Source organism: Coregonus lavaretus (genome assembly GCF_964263955.1).
Source record: "Coregonus lavaretus genome assembly, contig: HAP1_SCAFFOLD_3796, whole genome shotgun sequence".
NCBI classification, from domain to species: Eukaryota; Metazoa; Chordata; class Actinopteri; order Salmoniformes; family Salmonidae; genus Coregonus; species Coregonus lavaretus.
Genome location: NW_028157351.1, coordinates 2,543 through 19,394, shown reverse-complemented (window position 1 = coordinate 19,394; position 16,852 = coordinate 2,543). Strand labels below are relative to the sequence as shown.

Below are 16,852 nucleotides of genomic sequence, written 5' to 3'. Positions count from 1 at the left end.
AAGACATTTCAAATGTCATATTATGTATATATACAGTGTTGTAACAATGTGCAAATAATTAAAGTACAAATGGGAAAATAAATAAACATAAATATGGGTTGCATTTACAATGGTGTTTGTGCTTCACTGGTTGCCCTTTTCTTGTGGCAACAGGTCACAAATCTTGCTGCTGTGATGGCACACTGTGGTTTTTCACCCAGTAGATAAGGGAGTTTATCAAAATTGGGTTTGTTTTTCAAATTCTTTGTGGATCTGTGTAATCTGAGGAAAATATGTGTCTCTAATATGGTCATAGATTTGGCAGGAGGTTAGGAAGTGCAGCTCAGTTTCCACCTCAATTTGTGGGCAGTGTGCACATAGCCTGTCTTCTCTTGAGAGCCAGGTCTGCCTACGGCGGCCTTTCTCAATAGCAACCAAAACCTAATATTAGATAAAGGGAACCTGAGTGAACAAATAACACAACAATTACATACGTATTTAATTTATTTCATAAACAAATGTATGCAACACCCAATGCCCGTGTGAAAAAGTAATTTCCCCCTTACACTCAATAACTGGTTGTGCCACCTTTAGCTGCAATGACTCCAACCAAACACTTCCTGTAGTTGTTGATCAGTCTCTCATGTCTCTGTGGATGAATTTTGGCCCACTCTTGGCCCATGCAGAACTGCTTTAACTCAGCTACATTTCTGGGTTTTCAAACATAAACTGCTCGTTTCAAGTCTGCCACAACATCTCAATTGGGATTAGGTCTGGACTTTGACCTGGCCATTCCAAAACTTCAAATTTGTTGCTTTTTAGCCATTTTCATGTAGACTTGATTGTATGTTTTGGATCATTGTCTTGCTGCATGACACAGATGCGCTTCAGCTTCAGCTCTCTGATACAGAGCAGAATTCATGGTTCCTTCTATTAAGGCAAGTCGTCCAGATCCTGAGGCAGCAAAGCATCCCCAAACCATCAGACTACCACCACCATGCTTGACCATTGGTATATGGCTCTTATTGTGGAATGGAGTGTTTGGTTTTCGCCAGGCATAATGGGACCCATGTCGTCCAAAAAGTTATACTTTTTACTAATCTGTCCATAGAACATTCTTCCAAGAGTCTTGATGATCATCCAGGTGCTTCCAGGTGCTTTTTGGCAAACTTGAGTCAACCTTTTGGACGAGATGGGTCCCATTATGTGGTATTAAGGAGGAGGAAGAGGAGGAGGAGAAGGAGGAGGTAGAAGAGGAGGCGAAGGAAGAAGAGGAGGAGGAGGAGGAGGAAGAGGAGGTGGAGGAAGGGGAATAGGAGGAAGAGGAGGAGGAAGAGAAGGAGGAGGAGACGGAGGAAAGAAGGAGGATGAAGAGGGGGAGGAGGAGGAAGAGGAGTAGGAAGAGGAGGAAGAGAAGGAGGAAGAGGAGGAATAAGAGGAGGCGAAGGAGAGGAAGATGATGAGGAAGAGGAGGTGGAGGAAGGGGAATAGGAGGAGGAAGAGGAGGAGGAAGAGAAGGAGGGGGAGGCGGAGGAAGAGGAGGAAGAGGAGGAGGAAGAGAAAGAGGAGAAGGAGGAGGAAGAGGGGGAACAAGGAGGATGAAGAGGAGAAGGAGCAGGAGGAGAAGGAGGAGGAAGATGAAGAAGAGGAGGTGAAGGGTTGAGGAAGAGAAGGAGGAGGTAGAGCATCAGCATCACTTTGCCCTCTACCAGGAAAACGTGTGAATGCAGCATTTGATCCTGCTGGCCCCCAGCCTCACTATTGTCTTTAAAACATGGCCGAGAACCATAAAGCTATGATGATGCAGGGACTGGGGCCTTTCAAGAGGTCATGGGGAGAATCTCAATTGCATATTCCTCGCGCCCTCTCTCCTCACCTCCTTCTCAAAACCCATTGGAGGAGAACACCAGAGGTCCCTCCCCTCTGACATTCTCCTCCAATGGGTTTTGAGAAGGAGGCGAGGAGAGAGGAGCATACAATTGAGATTCTCCCACAGAGAGAGGAGGAAGGGGGTTAGAGGGAGATGGGGGGGGGCAGAGATTAACCTCCTGACCTGCTGCTTGGGGCAAGCGACCCCTAACACTTCAGCTGCGGGGCCTCTGTCACCCACCTGTTTCGGATTTTGCACATGACCAATGCGACGACCGGGTTTAATTTGGGCCTCTCAGGGCAACATTGACGTCAGAGGCCCTGCAGAAGCACACACACACACACATACACAAACACACACACTCTCACTGTCAAACACTATGTTCCTACTACAAACACACACCACTCTCACTGTCAAACACTATGTTCCTACTACAAACACACACCACTCTCACTGTCAAACACTATGTTCCTACTACAAACACACACCACTCTCACTGTCAAACACTATGTTCCTACTACAAACACACACCACATCTGGGGGTGGAGATCAAAACTAAACTAACCATGATCAGTTGATGCACATAGAACCAAAAATACAAGTGGACATGTGTGTAAGGAAATGCATGAGCTTAGGCAATAAGTTATAAAGAGTCAAAGGAATGTACAGTACTGTACTCTATTGACGTCTATACTTTGTATAAGCTAGCTATATATGCTAACTGAATAAGATCTGTTCATCCTCTGTTTTTCATTATTTAAAGTAAATGATCAACAAAGAAATCATGCATACACACACACCCAAAGACTCCCACTGACACACACACCCAAAGACTCCCACTGAGACACACACACCCAAAGAGTCCCACTGAGAGATAAGCTTGATCCTCGTCACCATTTCCTGTTCTTGCTAAAAAAAGATCTAAAATGTTCTCCCCTGGCCACTGGGGAGAGGGTGATGGTCTATTTTACATCAATCTGCTGCTGGGAACCATTCTGGGTATTTTTTGTGTTATTAAATAACTCTCATCACTGTAAACGTCTTCTCTCTCTGTGTGAAGGGAGACATCTGGCATTTTATGTCAGTCTCTCCATCATCTGTGTGCATAGGTCAATTTATCAAATTAGATACCAGTATCTTTATCTCTGTGTTCTTTGAGGCCATGGTGCAGGTTATGGGGGCAGACAAGGCCATGGTGCAGGTCAGGGGGGCAGACAAGGCCATGGTGCAGGTCATGGGGGCAGACAAGGCCATGGTGCAGGTCAGGGGGGCAGACAAGGCCATGGGAAAGTATTGTCAACACAGACCATTGATATGATTATCCTCTTTGAAGATTCATCCAAAGAGCGAGGTCAGGGGAGGTTGCAAGGGCAGTGTGTGTGTGTGTGTGTGTGTACACTGAAGTGCTTGAGGAAAGGCTGAGGCTTTCAAGAACTGAGACAGCCTCTACCAATAAAACTCTACAAATCTTTGAACCATGGAATATGAAGAGAACTGCCTGGTTTCCTACAGCGAGTGCCACTGTGGGCCTCATGCCATGTTAGGACCAGGGGGGATGTCACAGCGAGTGTCACTGTAGGCCTCATGCCATGTTAGGACCAGGGGGGATGTCACAGCGAGTGTCACTGTAGGCCTCATGCCATGTTAGGACCAGGGGGGATGTCACAGCGAGTGTCACTGTGGGCCTTATGCCATGTTAGGACCAGGGGGGATGTCACAGCGAGTGTCACTGTGGGCCTTATGCCATGTTAGGACCAGGGGGGATGTCACAGCGAGTGCCACTGTGGGCCTCATGCCATGTTAGGACCAGGGGGGATGTCACAGCGAGTGTCACTGTGGGCCTCATGCCATGTTAGGACCAGGGGGGATGTCACAGCGAGTGTCACTGTAGGCCTCATGCCATGTTAGGACCAGGGGGGATGTCACAGCGAGTGTCACTGTGGGCCTTATGCCATGTTAGGACCAGGGGGGATGTCACAGCGAGTGCTTGTCTCGCCACATTAAAACATATCCAGTGTGATGATTGAGCTGCTGCTATCACTGTGAAATAAGGACACAGAGACAGAGATATTCATGCTTTGTTTTTTAATCACTTCATAGAAAAAGTATTTTCAGATTTTCAGATATTTTAACACAATATACAATATTATACCATACATTGTGTGAAACATTTAATATGTCCGCTGCGACTGTAACGCGTTAGGTAGGTATTCAAAAGACATGTAAAAAAATAATAATAATAACATCTCTCATGCAGATAGCGCCAAGCTTGGCTAACCATTTGGACACAAGTCGGACCAAAATGTTTAACATAGATTAACAATGTTATACTGGTGACAAATTTGAATTTCAAAACTGCTAACAAGTTTTGGTCAAATCAAAATAGTTCACAATAGCACGATCAATTACAAGAAGATCACATTTTTGTAACGATTCATCACGTTGGTGCTCAGAGATATTGTAGCATGCCACCAATAATCCCCTTGAACTACTTTAACATGGAAGGACGTGTAAAGGAACAGACGCTTGGTTCTGTTTGTCTGTCTTTCTGTTGCTATTCCTTACTTCTGTCGAACCAGTAGATCTGAAACCCAAATCAGCAATCTGCATTCAAAATGTTGCACAGAGGAGCCTGGTTTAGTCACTATTACAAGCTGCTGAGAGGAGAACATCTTGGTGTGGATTTGGTATTGATACCAAGCATAGTGATAGACTACTAGACTACAGTATAAAAGCTTGTGTTCTCCACAGCGGGCATGTATCATAGTTCTACCCAGGTCTCTGTTGTTTAACATGTCCTCTATGCGTTGTAAACCTACAGGTTGCGAATACGTCTCTTTAGCTGCTGCTCAGGGCACTCAAACATTTGTGCGAATATATATTTACTTATTATATAATATAAAAAAACGAAACAATATTATAATACAGAATATAGAAAGACTCCGACGCAGAGCCTTGTACATGTTAGACACCACCACTTCCAGGTAATGCAAGTGCATATAAATTAAAATAGATTTACACTGACTGAAACAGTATTCTTATGTACAGTACAGCTGAATGTAATAAATACACTGTTATAAACAGCAACGGACCAGCTTGAGCTCTAGTGACAGACAGTAAGAGGAGTCATGCCTAGGTGACAAAGACCAACATGCACACACACGTACTCTCACACACACACTTTATGACATGCACACACACACGCTCATCGACACACACGATTACCATGTAAGCCTGCTGGAGTGAGTGGGGGTATAGACAATAAGGTAGTTGAAGTACCTTTGAGTATGTCAGCAAACCTAAGTGAATAATGGAGAATAGGTCATAGATCCTGAATAAGCCATCATGAAAACCAGTCATGGAGGCCTGTAAGGGACAATCTGCCTTGCAGACTGCCTGGGGTTGACGGTCTTAATGCTGACCCACAGTGACAGTGAACTACACTGTCCGGGGGCCTTTTGGTTTGGTATCTCTTTCACATAATCTCTAGATAGCCTACTAATGTAGGTTATCATCTTCTTGTTCTCAGGAATAAGTCTTTTTCTCCTCTGGTTTGGTTTTTGCAGCAGACACTCAACAGTTTGTACGTGCCGAATCTATTCTGAGGATTACATCTAACGGACCAAATCCTGATTAACTCCCCGGCCCGGCCAGGAAATGTGATACAGTTAGTGGGAAGGGAAGACTGACTTCAATGGGCAGAAGTAGCACTTCATTCTGTTTTATTAGGTGGATGAAGAAATAGCTGAACTGTATAAACCATGTGGATAATTATAATACAGCTGACCAAGGTGTGACTGGACTTCTAGACATGCAGCCGCCAGGCCACCTTTCATCATGTGTACTGGTCCTTATTCTACATGGACAGGGGGTCCTTCCTTAGTTAGATTGTTACATCATCAGAAGCAGTTAGATTCTGGAATCTTTGGTCTAATAGACAACAGCAGGATACCTCGAAAGGGAGCTGGAAATAGCCTTCCAACTCCATGTGATGAGAAACTTTGCTTTGGCTACCAAGTGCTATTTCTGTCTATTCTGTTGACATTTGTTTGGAGTCTGAACGATATCAGGATTTGATCCATGAGGGTAGTGGAGGGGGGATAATTCAAGGAGAATGTGAGGAAGCAGGTTAGATGTCAGAAATGGACTAAGGTTGTATAACTGTTTTTTGGAGTTAGAGTGAGCATCTATTTGTCTACAGTGAGTTCTGACAATCTAGACATGTAACATGAATGTGTACATTGTGTACATTTAATTTCCATATAGAAACATAGATTTTGTGCATGGATTAAGATGACAGAATGTGCATTTCTTATTATGGGAAAACATGTTTTTAGTATTTGATGAGTATGTCCAGGAATTGTTTGTCTAAGTTAGTTTGGATTTCTTCTATTGCCCAATACTAGTAGGAAGACTGTTATCTTTGTCTGAGATATAAAAGGATTTTGCGCTTGAGCTTTCGGATAACAAAAAAAAACACACAAAAAACACGTCCATACTAAAGTGTGTTCAATAAATAAATAAAAACGATTAAAAAGACAATAGTAAAAAAGGCACACAAAAGTATTTTGACAAATGGTTCAGGAAAAAAGTAAACAGCTTTTTTCTCTCTATACAAACTCATGTCCATCAATCAGTAGTTCATATGCTACTTCATGACATCCCATTTCAGTAAAAAAGTCACAAGGTACAAAACTTCTCTCAGTAGTAGTGTCAACATTTCATATGCCAGTCGGGATGGATAAAGAACCATTTCCCAGATTGGCCCAAGTCCTTCATTTCATTTCCTCAGAGTCCTGTCTGTCCGTCAGGCCCAAAATGTTTGCAGCATTTTTCCTGAGAACTCCGTAGCCGCCCCACTGAAACTGTCCCTCTGTTGCCGGCTTCCAACGCAAGTGCAAGGATAGGGGGGATTGAAACTGACGCCCTGTCCGGGCTCAAACTAAGCCCCCCGTGGGCTTGTTAAAAAGCACAGCTGCAGGATTTCTCCTGTTTAAAACATGAAACCAACCACCATTGCGGTGCAGCAGAGCCCATTAAGTGTCTGTGGGTGACGCATTGTGGGTAATTATCGCTATGGACGATGTGGGCTCCATAGATTCCTCTGGGTCCTGACAGTCAAAGTAGTCAACCGGAGACCGAGACGCCTCCCCCAGACTATCCTCTTCCTCCTCCTCCTCATCCCCCTGGCTCTGTTCATCCTTCTCTGTACCCTCAGAGTCCTCCTCCTCCAGGGTGAGTTCAAACTGGAACTTGTCTCCCCCCTGGCCCCCTTCGCCTCCACCCTGCTCACGCTGCTCAGTGGCCCAGGGAGGAGAGGGGCTCTGGGGGATCATGCTCTGGTACCAGTTCCTGTTGTCCTCCAGAGTGTCCAGGATATCCTGAGCGTCAGGGTGCACCAGGTCAGCCCACGTCTCCCACAGAGGGTGGACGATGTAGTCTATGAAACCCACCTGGAGAGAGGGAGGGAAAGGGAACAGTGGTGAGACAGGAGTCGGAGTGTGTGTGTGTGTGTATGCTTGCATGCTATGCATATGTGTGTGTGTGTGCATATGTGTGTCTCTGTATGTCCAGTATCATACCTGGCTTTTTTCTACTGAGGCGGTGTGTTTGTCACACATAGGGCTGATCTCCATGCCTCTCTCCCTCTCCCTGTCTCCCTGGTGGAAGAACTCATCCATGATGCGGTCAGTCCACTGACGGTACAGCTCCAGAGACTTGGTAGGGTTACTCAGGTCAGCACAGTGAACCATGTTCCTCAGCACCTGATGGAGAGAGGGAGGGAGAGAATAACCATTAGAGAGGGAGAAGTAGAAGGCGAGAGAGATATGGAGTGATAGGAGAGAAAGAGAGATGAAGAAAGATGGATAGAGAATCAATGAACAGGGTTGAAGAAGGAGAGCCGGAGGAGGCAGAGGAAGATGGAGTGAAGGAGCAGAGGTCATAGCAATGGGAGGCAATCTAAACGATGTCTCTGTAAGTCTAGACACCAGTTACAGCTATTAAAATGAAGAGAGGGAGAGAGAGAGAGAGAGGGATGATGATGAACCCACCTGTATTCTGTCGGTGTAGTTGTCCAGAAGCAGGACCCCAGAGCTGGTCACCTTTTTGGTCTCCACCATGGTCTTCAGGTCAGCTAACAGACTCATATGTTTGGACATGTCAGTGGCCAGGACCATTTCGATGACCATCTTCCTTAGGCTCTGCCTCTGCTTCTTGGTCAGGCTCTGGAAGATGTCACAGTTGTCCTCCTGCAGCAGCTTGAAGCCCACAGCCAGGTGGTGGTTCTCTAAAACAGACTCATCGTTGTACATCAGGGCCAGCTCAGAGTCTGAGGGAGACAACAGACAATGAATCAGTCACTTGTTCAACACAGTTGATGAATATGGATCTCTATACAGTAGCTATAGATAATATAGATAATATATCTATTCTATACATTATTCCCATAACAGTAACAGGTGTAAGAGAAAGACTCACTGGTATTGATGAGGAACTGGTTGGACACCCCCGGGTGGTCCACATCATGGATTGCTGCAGCAAAGATGGCCGCCAGGATCTCTAGATCGCTGAAGACCGCCTGTGTGAGAGAGAGAGGGTCCAGGGTTAAGAATTTCTCAAGAGAAACAGTCAAAGAACAGAACAGCCACACGGAACAGCTAATCCCAGTGCAGCCCACTCCCATTGATTCCCATGTCTCGGTTTTCGCTAACAGCCAACATAATGTAAACACTAGTCAGAGCCAGATGAGTGCTGGCTTACATTAGCAAAATGACTATCTTATGCTAACCTACTCTCTGTCTCTCTATAGGCACCCATACATAGCGGTTTGACACTGGGACCGCTGGCTGTAAGAGCAGGGCTATAAACATGATGGATGGAGGGATGGAGGGATGGAGGGATGGAGGGATGGAGGGATGGGGGGATGGAGGGATGGGGGGATGGGGGGATGGAGGGATGGGGGGATGGGGGGATGGAGGGATGGGGGAGATGGAGGGATGGAGGGATGGAGGGATGGGGGATGGAGGGATGGGGGGATGGAGGGATGGAGGGATGGAGGGATGGGGGATGGAGGGATGGGGGGATGGGGGGATGGAGGGATGGAGGGATGGAGGGATGGGGGGATGGAGGGATGGAGGGATGGGGGATGGAGGGATGGAGGGATGGGGGGATGGAGGGATGGGGGGATGGAGGGATGGGGGATGGAGGGATGGAGGGATGGGGTGATGGAGGGATGGGGGGATGGGGTGATGGAGGGATGGAGGGATGGGGGGATGGAGGGATGGAGGGATGGGGGATGGGGGGATGGAGGGATGGAGGGATGGGAGGATGGAGGGATGGGGGGATGGGGGGATGGAGGGATGGAGGGAAGGAGGGATGGAGGGATGGAGGGATGGGGGATGGAGGGATGGGGGGATGGAGGGATGGAGGGATGGGGGAATGGAGGGATGGAGGAATGGGGGATGGAGGGATGGGGTGAGTGTATAAAAAGGAGGAGAGCGGCTGGTGACGTGCTGAGGGCTAGGGCACGCTGTTAGACTGCGTCATGGATGAGGTTCCACTGTATACAGTGGGGGAAAAAGTATTTAGTCAGCCACCAATTGTGCAAGTTCTCCCACTTAAAAAGATGAGAGAGGCCTGTAATTTTCATCATAGGTACACGTCAACCATGACAGACAAAATGAGAAAATGTTTTCCAGAAAATCACATTGTAGGATTTTTAATGAATTTATTTGCAAATTATGGTGGAAAATAAGTATTTGGTCAATAACAAAAGTTTCTCAATACTTTGTTATATACCCTTTGTTGGCAATGACACAGGTCAAATGTTTTCTGTAAGTCTTCACAAGGTTTTCACACACTGTTGCTGGTATTTTGGCCCATTCCTCCATGCAGATCTCCTCTAGAGCAGTGATGTCGCTGGGCAACACGGACTTTCAACTCCCTCCAAAGATTTTCTATGGGGTTGAGATCTGGAGACTGGCTAGGCCACTCCAGGACCTTGAAATGCTTCTTACGAAGCCACTCCTTCGTTGCCCAGGCGGTGTGTTTGGGATCATTGTCATGCTGAAAGACCCAGCCACGTTTCATCTTCAATGCCCTTGCTGATGGAAGGAGGTTTTCACTCAAAATCTCACGATACATGGCCCCATTCATTCTTTCCTTTACACGGATCAGTCGTCCTGGTCCCTTTGCAGAAAAACAGCCCCAAAGCATGATGTTTCCACCCCCATGCTTCACAGTAGGTATGGTGTTCTTTGGATGCAACTCAGCATTCTTTGTCCTCCAAACACGACGAGTTGAGTTTTTACCAAAAAGTTATATTTTGGTTTAATCTGACCATATGACATTCTCCCAATCCTCTTCTGGATCATCCAAATGCACTCTAGCAAACTTCATACGGGCCTGGACATGTACTGGCTTAAGCAGGGGGACACGTCTTGCACTGCAGGATTTGAGTCCCTGGCGGCGTAGTGTGTTACTGATGGTAGGCTTTGTTACTTTGGTCCCAGCTCTCTGCAGGTCATTCACTAGGTCCCCCCGTGTGGTTCTGGGATTTTTGCTCACCGTTCTTGTGATCATTTTGACCCCACAGGGATGAGATCTTGCGTGGAGCCCCAGATCGAGGGAGATTATCAGTGGTCTTGTATGTCTTCCATTTCCTAATAATTGCTCCCACAGTTGATTTCTTCAAACCAAGCTGTTTACCTATTGCAGATTCAGTCTTCCCAGCCTGGTGCAGGTCTACAATTTTGTTTCTGGTGTCCTTTGACAGCTCTTTGGTCTTGGCCATAGTGGAGTTTGGAGTGTGACTGTTTGAGGTTGTGGACAGGTGTCTTTTATACTGATAACAAGTTCAAACAGGTGCCATTAATACAGGTAACGAGTGGAGGACAGAGGAGCCTCTTAAAGAAGAAGTTACAGGTCTGTGAGAGCCAGAAATCTTGCTTGTTTGTAGGTGACCAAATACTTATTTTCCACCATAATTTGCAAATAAATTCATTAAAAATCCTACAATGTGATTTTCTGGAGAAAAAAAATCTCAATTTGTCTGTCATAGTTGATGTGTACCTATGATGCAAATTACAGGCCTCATCTTTTTAAGTGGGAGAACTTGCACAATTGGTGGCTGACTAAATACTTTTTTTCCCCATAGAACCAAAGAGAGAATGGAGCTGTGAGAACAAACAGAATGGAGGGAGGGAGGGAGTGAGGGAGGGAGTGGGGCAAGGAGAGAGGGAAGAATGGAGGATAAGTTTTGGTTTATGTCTAAAGGTTGGGGTGAGAGTAAGGACAGTGCACTAAGGTGGAGTTCTATGAGCTCAGATGGGTGTGGGATAAGGGTGAGGTAATGGCAGGGTGTGGGGCTCTGAGTTTGAGGGATGTGTGAAGAAAAGTCTAGTGTCAGCCACTTACGTCGAGGGCTGGTGTAGCGAGTAGGATGTGTGTGGACTGGGGCTAGGGTTAGGGGTTAGGTAACTTACGTCGAGGGCTGGTGTGGGGGTTAGGGGTTAGGTAACTTACGTCGAGGGCTGGTGTGGGGGTTAGGGGTTGGTAACTTACGTCGAGGGCTGGTGTGGGGGTTAGGGGTTAGGTAACTTACGTCGAGGGCTGGTGTGGGTGTTAGGGGTTGGTAAATTACGTCGAGGGCTGGTGTGGGGGTTAGGGGTTAGGTAACTTACGTCGAGGGCTGGTGTGGGGGTTAGGGGTTGGTAACTTACGTTGAGGGCTGGTGTGGGGGTTAGGGGTTAGGTAACTTACGTGGAGGGCTGGTGTGGGGGTTAGGGGTTAGGTAACTTACGTGGAGGGCTGGTGTGGGGGTTAGGGGTTGGTAACTTACGTTGAGGGCTGGTGTGGGGGTTAGGGGTTAGGTAACTTACGTTGAGGGCTGGTGTGGGGGTTAGGGGTTAGGTAACTTACATCGATGGCTAGTGTGGGGGTTAGAGGTTAGGTAACTTACGTCGAGTGCTGGTGTGGGGTTAGAGGTTAGGTAACTTACGTTGAGGGCTGGTGTGGGGGTTAGGGGTTAGGTAACTTACGTCGAGGGCTGGTGTGGGGGTTAGGGGTTAGGTAACTTACGTCGAGGGCTGGTGTGGGGGTTAGGGGTTGGTAACTTACGTCGAGGGCTGGTGTGGGGGTTAGGGGTTAGGTAACTTACGTCGAGGGCTGGTGTGGGGGTTAGGGGTTGGTAACTTACGTTGAGGGCTGGTGTGGGGGTTAGGGGTTAGGTAACTTACGTTGAGGGCTGGTGTGGGGGTTAGGGGTTAGGTAACTTACATCGATGGCTAGTGTGGGGGTTAGAGGTTAGGTAACTTACGTCGAGGGCTGGTGTGGGGTTAGGGGTTAGGTAACTTACGTTGAGGGCTGGTGTGGGGGTTAGGGGTTAGGTAACTTACGTCGAGGGCTGGTGTGGGGGTTAGGGGTTAGGTAACTTACGTTGAGGGCTGGTGTGGGGGTTAGGGGTTGGTAACTTACGTCGAGGGCTGGTGTGGGGGTTAGGGGTTGGTAACTTACGTCGAGGGCTGGTGTGGGGGTTAGGGGTTAGGTAACTTACGTCGAGGGCTGGTGTGGGGGTTAGGGGTTGGTAACTTACGTTGAGGGCTGGTGTGGGGGTTAGGGGTTAGGTAACTTACGTTGAGGGCTGGTGTGGGGGTTAGGGGTTAGGTAACTTACATCGATGGCTAGTGTGGGGGTTAGAGGTTAGGTAACTTACGTCGAGGGCTGGTGTGGGGTTAGGGGTTAGGTAACTTACGTTGAGGGCTGGTGTGGGGGTTAGGGGTTAGGTAACTTACGTCGAGGGCTGGTGTGGGGGTTAGGGGTTAGGTAACTTACGTTGAGGGCTGGTGTGGGGGTTAGGGGTTGGTAACTTACGTCGAGGGCTGGTGTGGGGGTTAGGGGTTAGGTAACTTACGTCGAGGGCTGGTGTGGGGGTTAGGGGTTAGGTAACTTACATCGATGGCTAGTGTGGGGGTTAGAGGTTAGGTAACTTACGTCGAGGGCTGGTGTGGGGTTAGGGGTTAGGTAACTTACGTCGAGGGCTGGTGTGGGGGTTAGGGGTTAGGTAACTTACGTCGAGGGCTGGTGTGGAGGTTAGGGGTTGGTAACTTACGTCGAGGGCTGGTGTGGAGAGCAGGATGTGTGTGGACTGGGCCACGTCTGCAGCGTGGAGGCTGTTGTGGTAGGCCACGTCTCCATGGTAGTGGTCCTCCAGGGTCATCATATACGCCACAAACGTATCTGTCGGGATCTTAAACGTTTTCAGCAGGTCTCTCTCCTACAGGGGACACAAGGATATGAGTTAGTACTATTATAGGTACACAATGTACAGCTATACCATATTGTGTGTGTTTGTTTGTGTGTGTGTGTGTCTGCATTGCATGCATATATGTGCATGCAGGCGCGCATGTGTGTATTTGTGTGTAGGAGTGTATAGCCAGTTATAACCTACCTGGAAGATGGCGTACATGATACAGGTGAGAGGTCTATGTTCGGAGTACTCTGACACAGTAAAGATGTTCAGACCCCACTTATTCAGATCCTCCAGTTCCTTGGAGAGCATGTCCTCCTTGTCCGTCTTGACCCCGAAGCGTGAGATGGAGGAGTTGGAGAGGGAGGGTCCATGAGAGACCTTCTTCACCCCGCTGATCAGAGTCATCAGCTGCTGCTGCTTCTTCCTCTCCCGACCAGCCTTCTCCTTGGGCGTCACAGACGGCATGTCCATGTCGTTCTGTTTGTCTGAGGGGAGAGAGAGGACATCCTTTTATCTCTTTGGGTTAGGACACTTTATGCCATTGTGTCTGACCACAGAGAGAAGAGAGGAGGAAGGTTTGATGACCCATTCACTTTCCCACCAGAGTACATTCAGTTTAGTAATGTCATTACAATGATCTCTAACTGTGCTGCTGTGTAGACAGTCAAGCCTCTCATAGCTGAACTAACCTGTCGCTCTCCGCTGAGGGTTATTCAATTAATTCAAATAATCACTGTCACTCTACCCCTCTCTCTCCATCTCTCCACCTTCAGTCATAATAGAGAATGGTGATTAAGCACGCTGTAACGTGATGCGTGGGAAACGGGAAGAGCAATAAACTGGCCCAGTAACTCATTACCACCATCATTATCATCATTATCACCACTGCGACAATGTCTACTAGCTTCTCAGACACGCCACTGAGCCCACTCTCCCATACCCTTAAACACAGAATGGAGCAGAACTCAATGAATGGAAGGGACAGTAGAGTGTCATTCTATTTTTCAATGGGTTTTATAAGGACCCTCTCATCATAGAAAAAGGTAACCTGCTTTTATAAGGACACAGCAGACACTTCCTCCGTAAAGGTTAGAGTGTGTGTTTATTAGAGTGTGTTGCTGATGAAGCTGTATTGTTTGACATACGCCTTACGCCTGCCTGTCTGTCTGTCGGGAAGTGGTTTTGCCAATTCAACATTTTCTATGCAGGTGGAGTGTTAATGTGACCTTGTTCCCCTGAGGCCCAGACTTGACTGTCACCTCTCTCCTCCTCTCCAGGGGTTGGGTTAAATGTGGAAGACACATTTCAGTTGAACGCATTCAGTTGTACAACTGACTAGGTATCCCCCTTTATTTTCCTTTTCCTCTCTCTCGCTCTCTCTCTCTCTCTTTCTCTCTGTCTCTCTCTCGCTCTCTCTTTCTGTCTCTCTCTCTCTCGCTCTCTCTTTCTGTCTCTCTCTCTCTCGCTCTCTCTTTCTGTCTCTCTCTCGCTCTCTCTTTCTGTCTCTCTCTCTGTCTCTCTCTCTCTCTCTCTCTCTCTGTCTCTCTCTCTTTCTGTCTCTCTCTCGCTCTGTCTGTCTGTCTGTCTGTCTGTCTGTCTCTGTCTCTCTCTCTCTCTCTCTCTCTCTCTCTCTCTCTCTCTCTCTCTCTCTCTCTCTCACACATTTATTCTGCTGAAATTCTGAATTACCTCTAGCCTGCTCCATATGCTCTCAGTAAAACCCAAATGCCGGAGAGAGAGAGCGAGAAAGACAGAGATGGAGCGAGAGTGAGAGAAAGACAGAGATGGAGAGAAAGCGAGAGAGAGAGAGAAAGAGAGAGTGTGTGGGTGGATTTGGGCTTTTAAAATTCCCTTAATGAGTTATGCCTGACTGTTACCGTGGTAGCGAGCTGGAAAGAGCCCGGTCAGTCAGTGTGTTATGGGATGAGTGGAATGAACAGCTGTGGAGGAGAGGAGCCATTGCACGTGAATGGCCCTCACACACACACCATCATCCCCAACCCACAGTCCCTCAGGGATGAGCTGCCCAATATGATGCACTCACATATAAAGGGTTCAACCAGAGGATTAACAAGGCATCCTAGGATGACCTTACAATAGAGGGAGGCTTGAAAATGGCAGCCATAAATGTCAACAATGTTATCCCCTTTGCTGTTCTAAAGAAACAATTATCTTGCTGCTGCTGTAACATCATTATAAATATCATCCCAATCACTGGTCAGTGGTCAGCTCAGGACAAACTAGCAGCTGTCTGTCTCCTAATGCTTTCTCTGCTTCTCTTTCTCATAATAATATGTAGCCAACCAGCTCCAGCACAGGGAACTAGGGAGCGGTAGAGAGGTAGAAACTCCCACCTCCCACCTCCCATCTGCGTCTGATCTACGCACTAACTTCCTCAGGCATGGAGAGATGGAGAGAGGAAGGGGGGATGGGGGCGAAGAAAGACAGAGATACATTAAAAGGGATATGAGTCACCGAATGGGAGGCTCAGTTTTCCGTGAGGGGGTTCCACCGCACCCCCACCTCACCTCTACTGCGTAATACCAGTCTCTCCATCTCTCCCCCCATCTTCTCTCTAGCTCAGATCCTGCAGTGGGAGAATCCACCCACTTTGGACTAGATTCAGATGGCAGCGCATCACACATGGTATAGTACATACGCTATGCAGGTAGATAGTACGCCACGGGCGTCCCTATTGTCTGTTCTTCTACCTGCCTCTGTCCTTCCTCCTCTCTCACACACATCTTCTGTCCCAAATGGCACCCTATTCCCTATGTATTGCACTACTTTTACCAGGGCTCTGGTCAAAAGTAGTGCACTATATAGTGAATAGGGTGCCATTTGCAACACATACACAGAGTCACGACTGGACCCTCCAACCCCCCTCTCTATCTCTATCTATCCATCCCTTCCCTCTCTCTATCCACTGGCTCTGATGTGGCCTAACAAGCTCACCTGTCAATCGACCGACAGCAGAGGCACCTCACTAAGAAGTGCGTAGCCAGCCAATCATTTCAAAGCTTCAAGCTTTTCCTATCTGATCTCGTTTTAATGGGCCTTGGGAGTGATAGATGAATACTAACAAGAGGTAATGGTGCAGGGTTTTACTGTACACCCCCGCAACATGCATCCAGACTCAGACAAAATGGAGGGAGAACCCCACACACATACATAGACTGCGGTATACTGTATACACACATACGTGTGAAGTATAAGACATTTGTATTTGTGCGTACAAGTGTGGGTTTATGAAAGTGTGTTTTTTGTGACGGAGAATGTGTGTATGATTGACCTTTATCAGTCTATAAGAAGTGTGTGGGAACAGTCAGACATCAAAGGCAATGGATTTACCTAATGAGTGTATGTGTGTGTGTGTGAGATCAGGTCTTTACCCATGAAGGTGTTGGAGATGAACTCGGACACCTGGTTGCCGGAGCGACTCATCTCTGAGAGGTGCGTCAGCTCCCGGTTCAACATTCTCTTGAACTGGAAAAGAACAGAAGGAGAAGAGAAAACGTCAGGATCCTGGAAACTACTGGAAAACCTGGAGTTAAGGTGCAGGAGAATACCGTGGAAAAACACAGTCACTGGTGATTACTGTATGCTCATTCAAGCTTTATACAAACAAACAACATCTCTAAACATTACACAAAATCAGTACAAAAGGGATTTGGAAAATAACCATTTTATTGTTTTCATATCACAAATCAAATCCCTCCAGGATAATATTATGCAGTGCAGATTCATCTGGT

The 16,852-nt window shown here is 47.3% G+C and overlaps 1 protein-coding gene across 1 annotated transcript; it reads right to left on the bottom strand.

Moving 5' to 3' along the window:
* Nucleotides 1-5,561: 5,561 nt before the first annotated feature.
* On the bottom strand, nt 5,562-16,582 carry LOC311125518 (3',5'-cyclic-AMP phosphodiesterase 4B-like). The gene is made up of 7 exons (XM_084199556.1): nt 16,493-16,582; nt 13,299-13,585; nt 12,960-13,124; nt 8,330-8,429; nt 7,903-8,180; nt 7,432-7,614; nt 5,562-7,302 (listed from the first exon to the last, which is right to left on the bottom strand). The coding sequence occupies exons 1-7, from the start codon at nt 16,575-16,577 to the stop codon at nt 6,886-6,888; spliced, it is 1,515 nt and encodes a 504-aa protein (XP_084055682.1). The 5' UTR covers nt 16,578-16,582; the 3' UTR covers nt 5,562-6,885.
* Between the last annotated feature and the right edge of the window lie 270 nt (nt 16,583-16,852).

Bases quoted from the DNA above. Each gene is read 5' to 3' on its own strand.
- LOC311125518 (XM_084199556.1), bottom strand. From the start codon at position 16,577: ATGTTGAACCGGGAGCTGACGCACCTCTCAGAGATGAGTCGCTCCGGC. The intron at 8,430-12,959 runs GTAAGTTACCAA...TCTCTCACACAG, and splicing joins TCTCCACACCAGCCCTCGAC to GCGGTCTTCAGCGATCTAGA. The intron at 7,615-7,902 runs GTGGGTTCATCA...TCTCTCCATCAG, and splicing joins ACTACACCGACAGAATACAG to GTGCTGAGGAACATGGTTCA.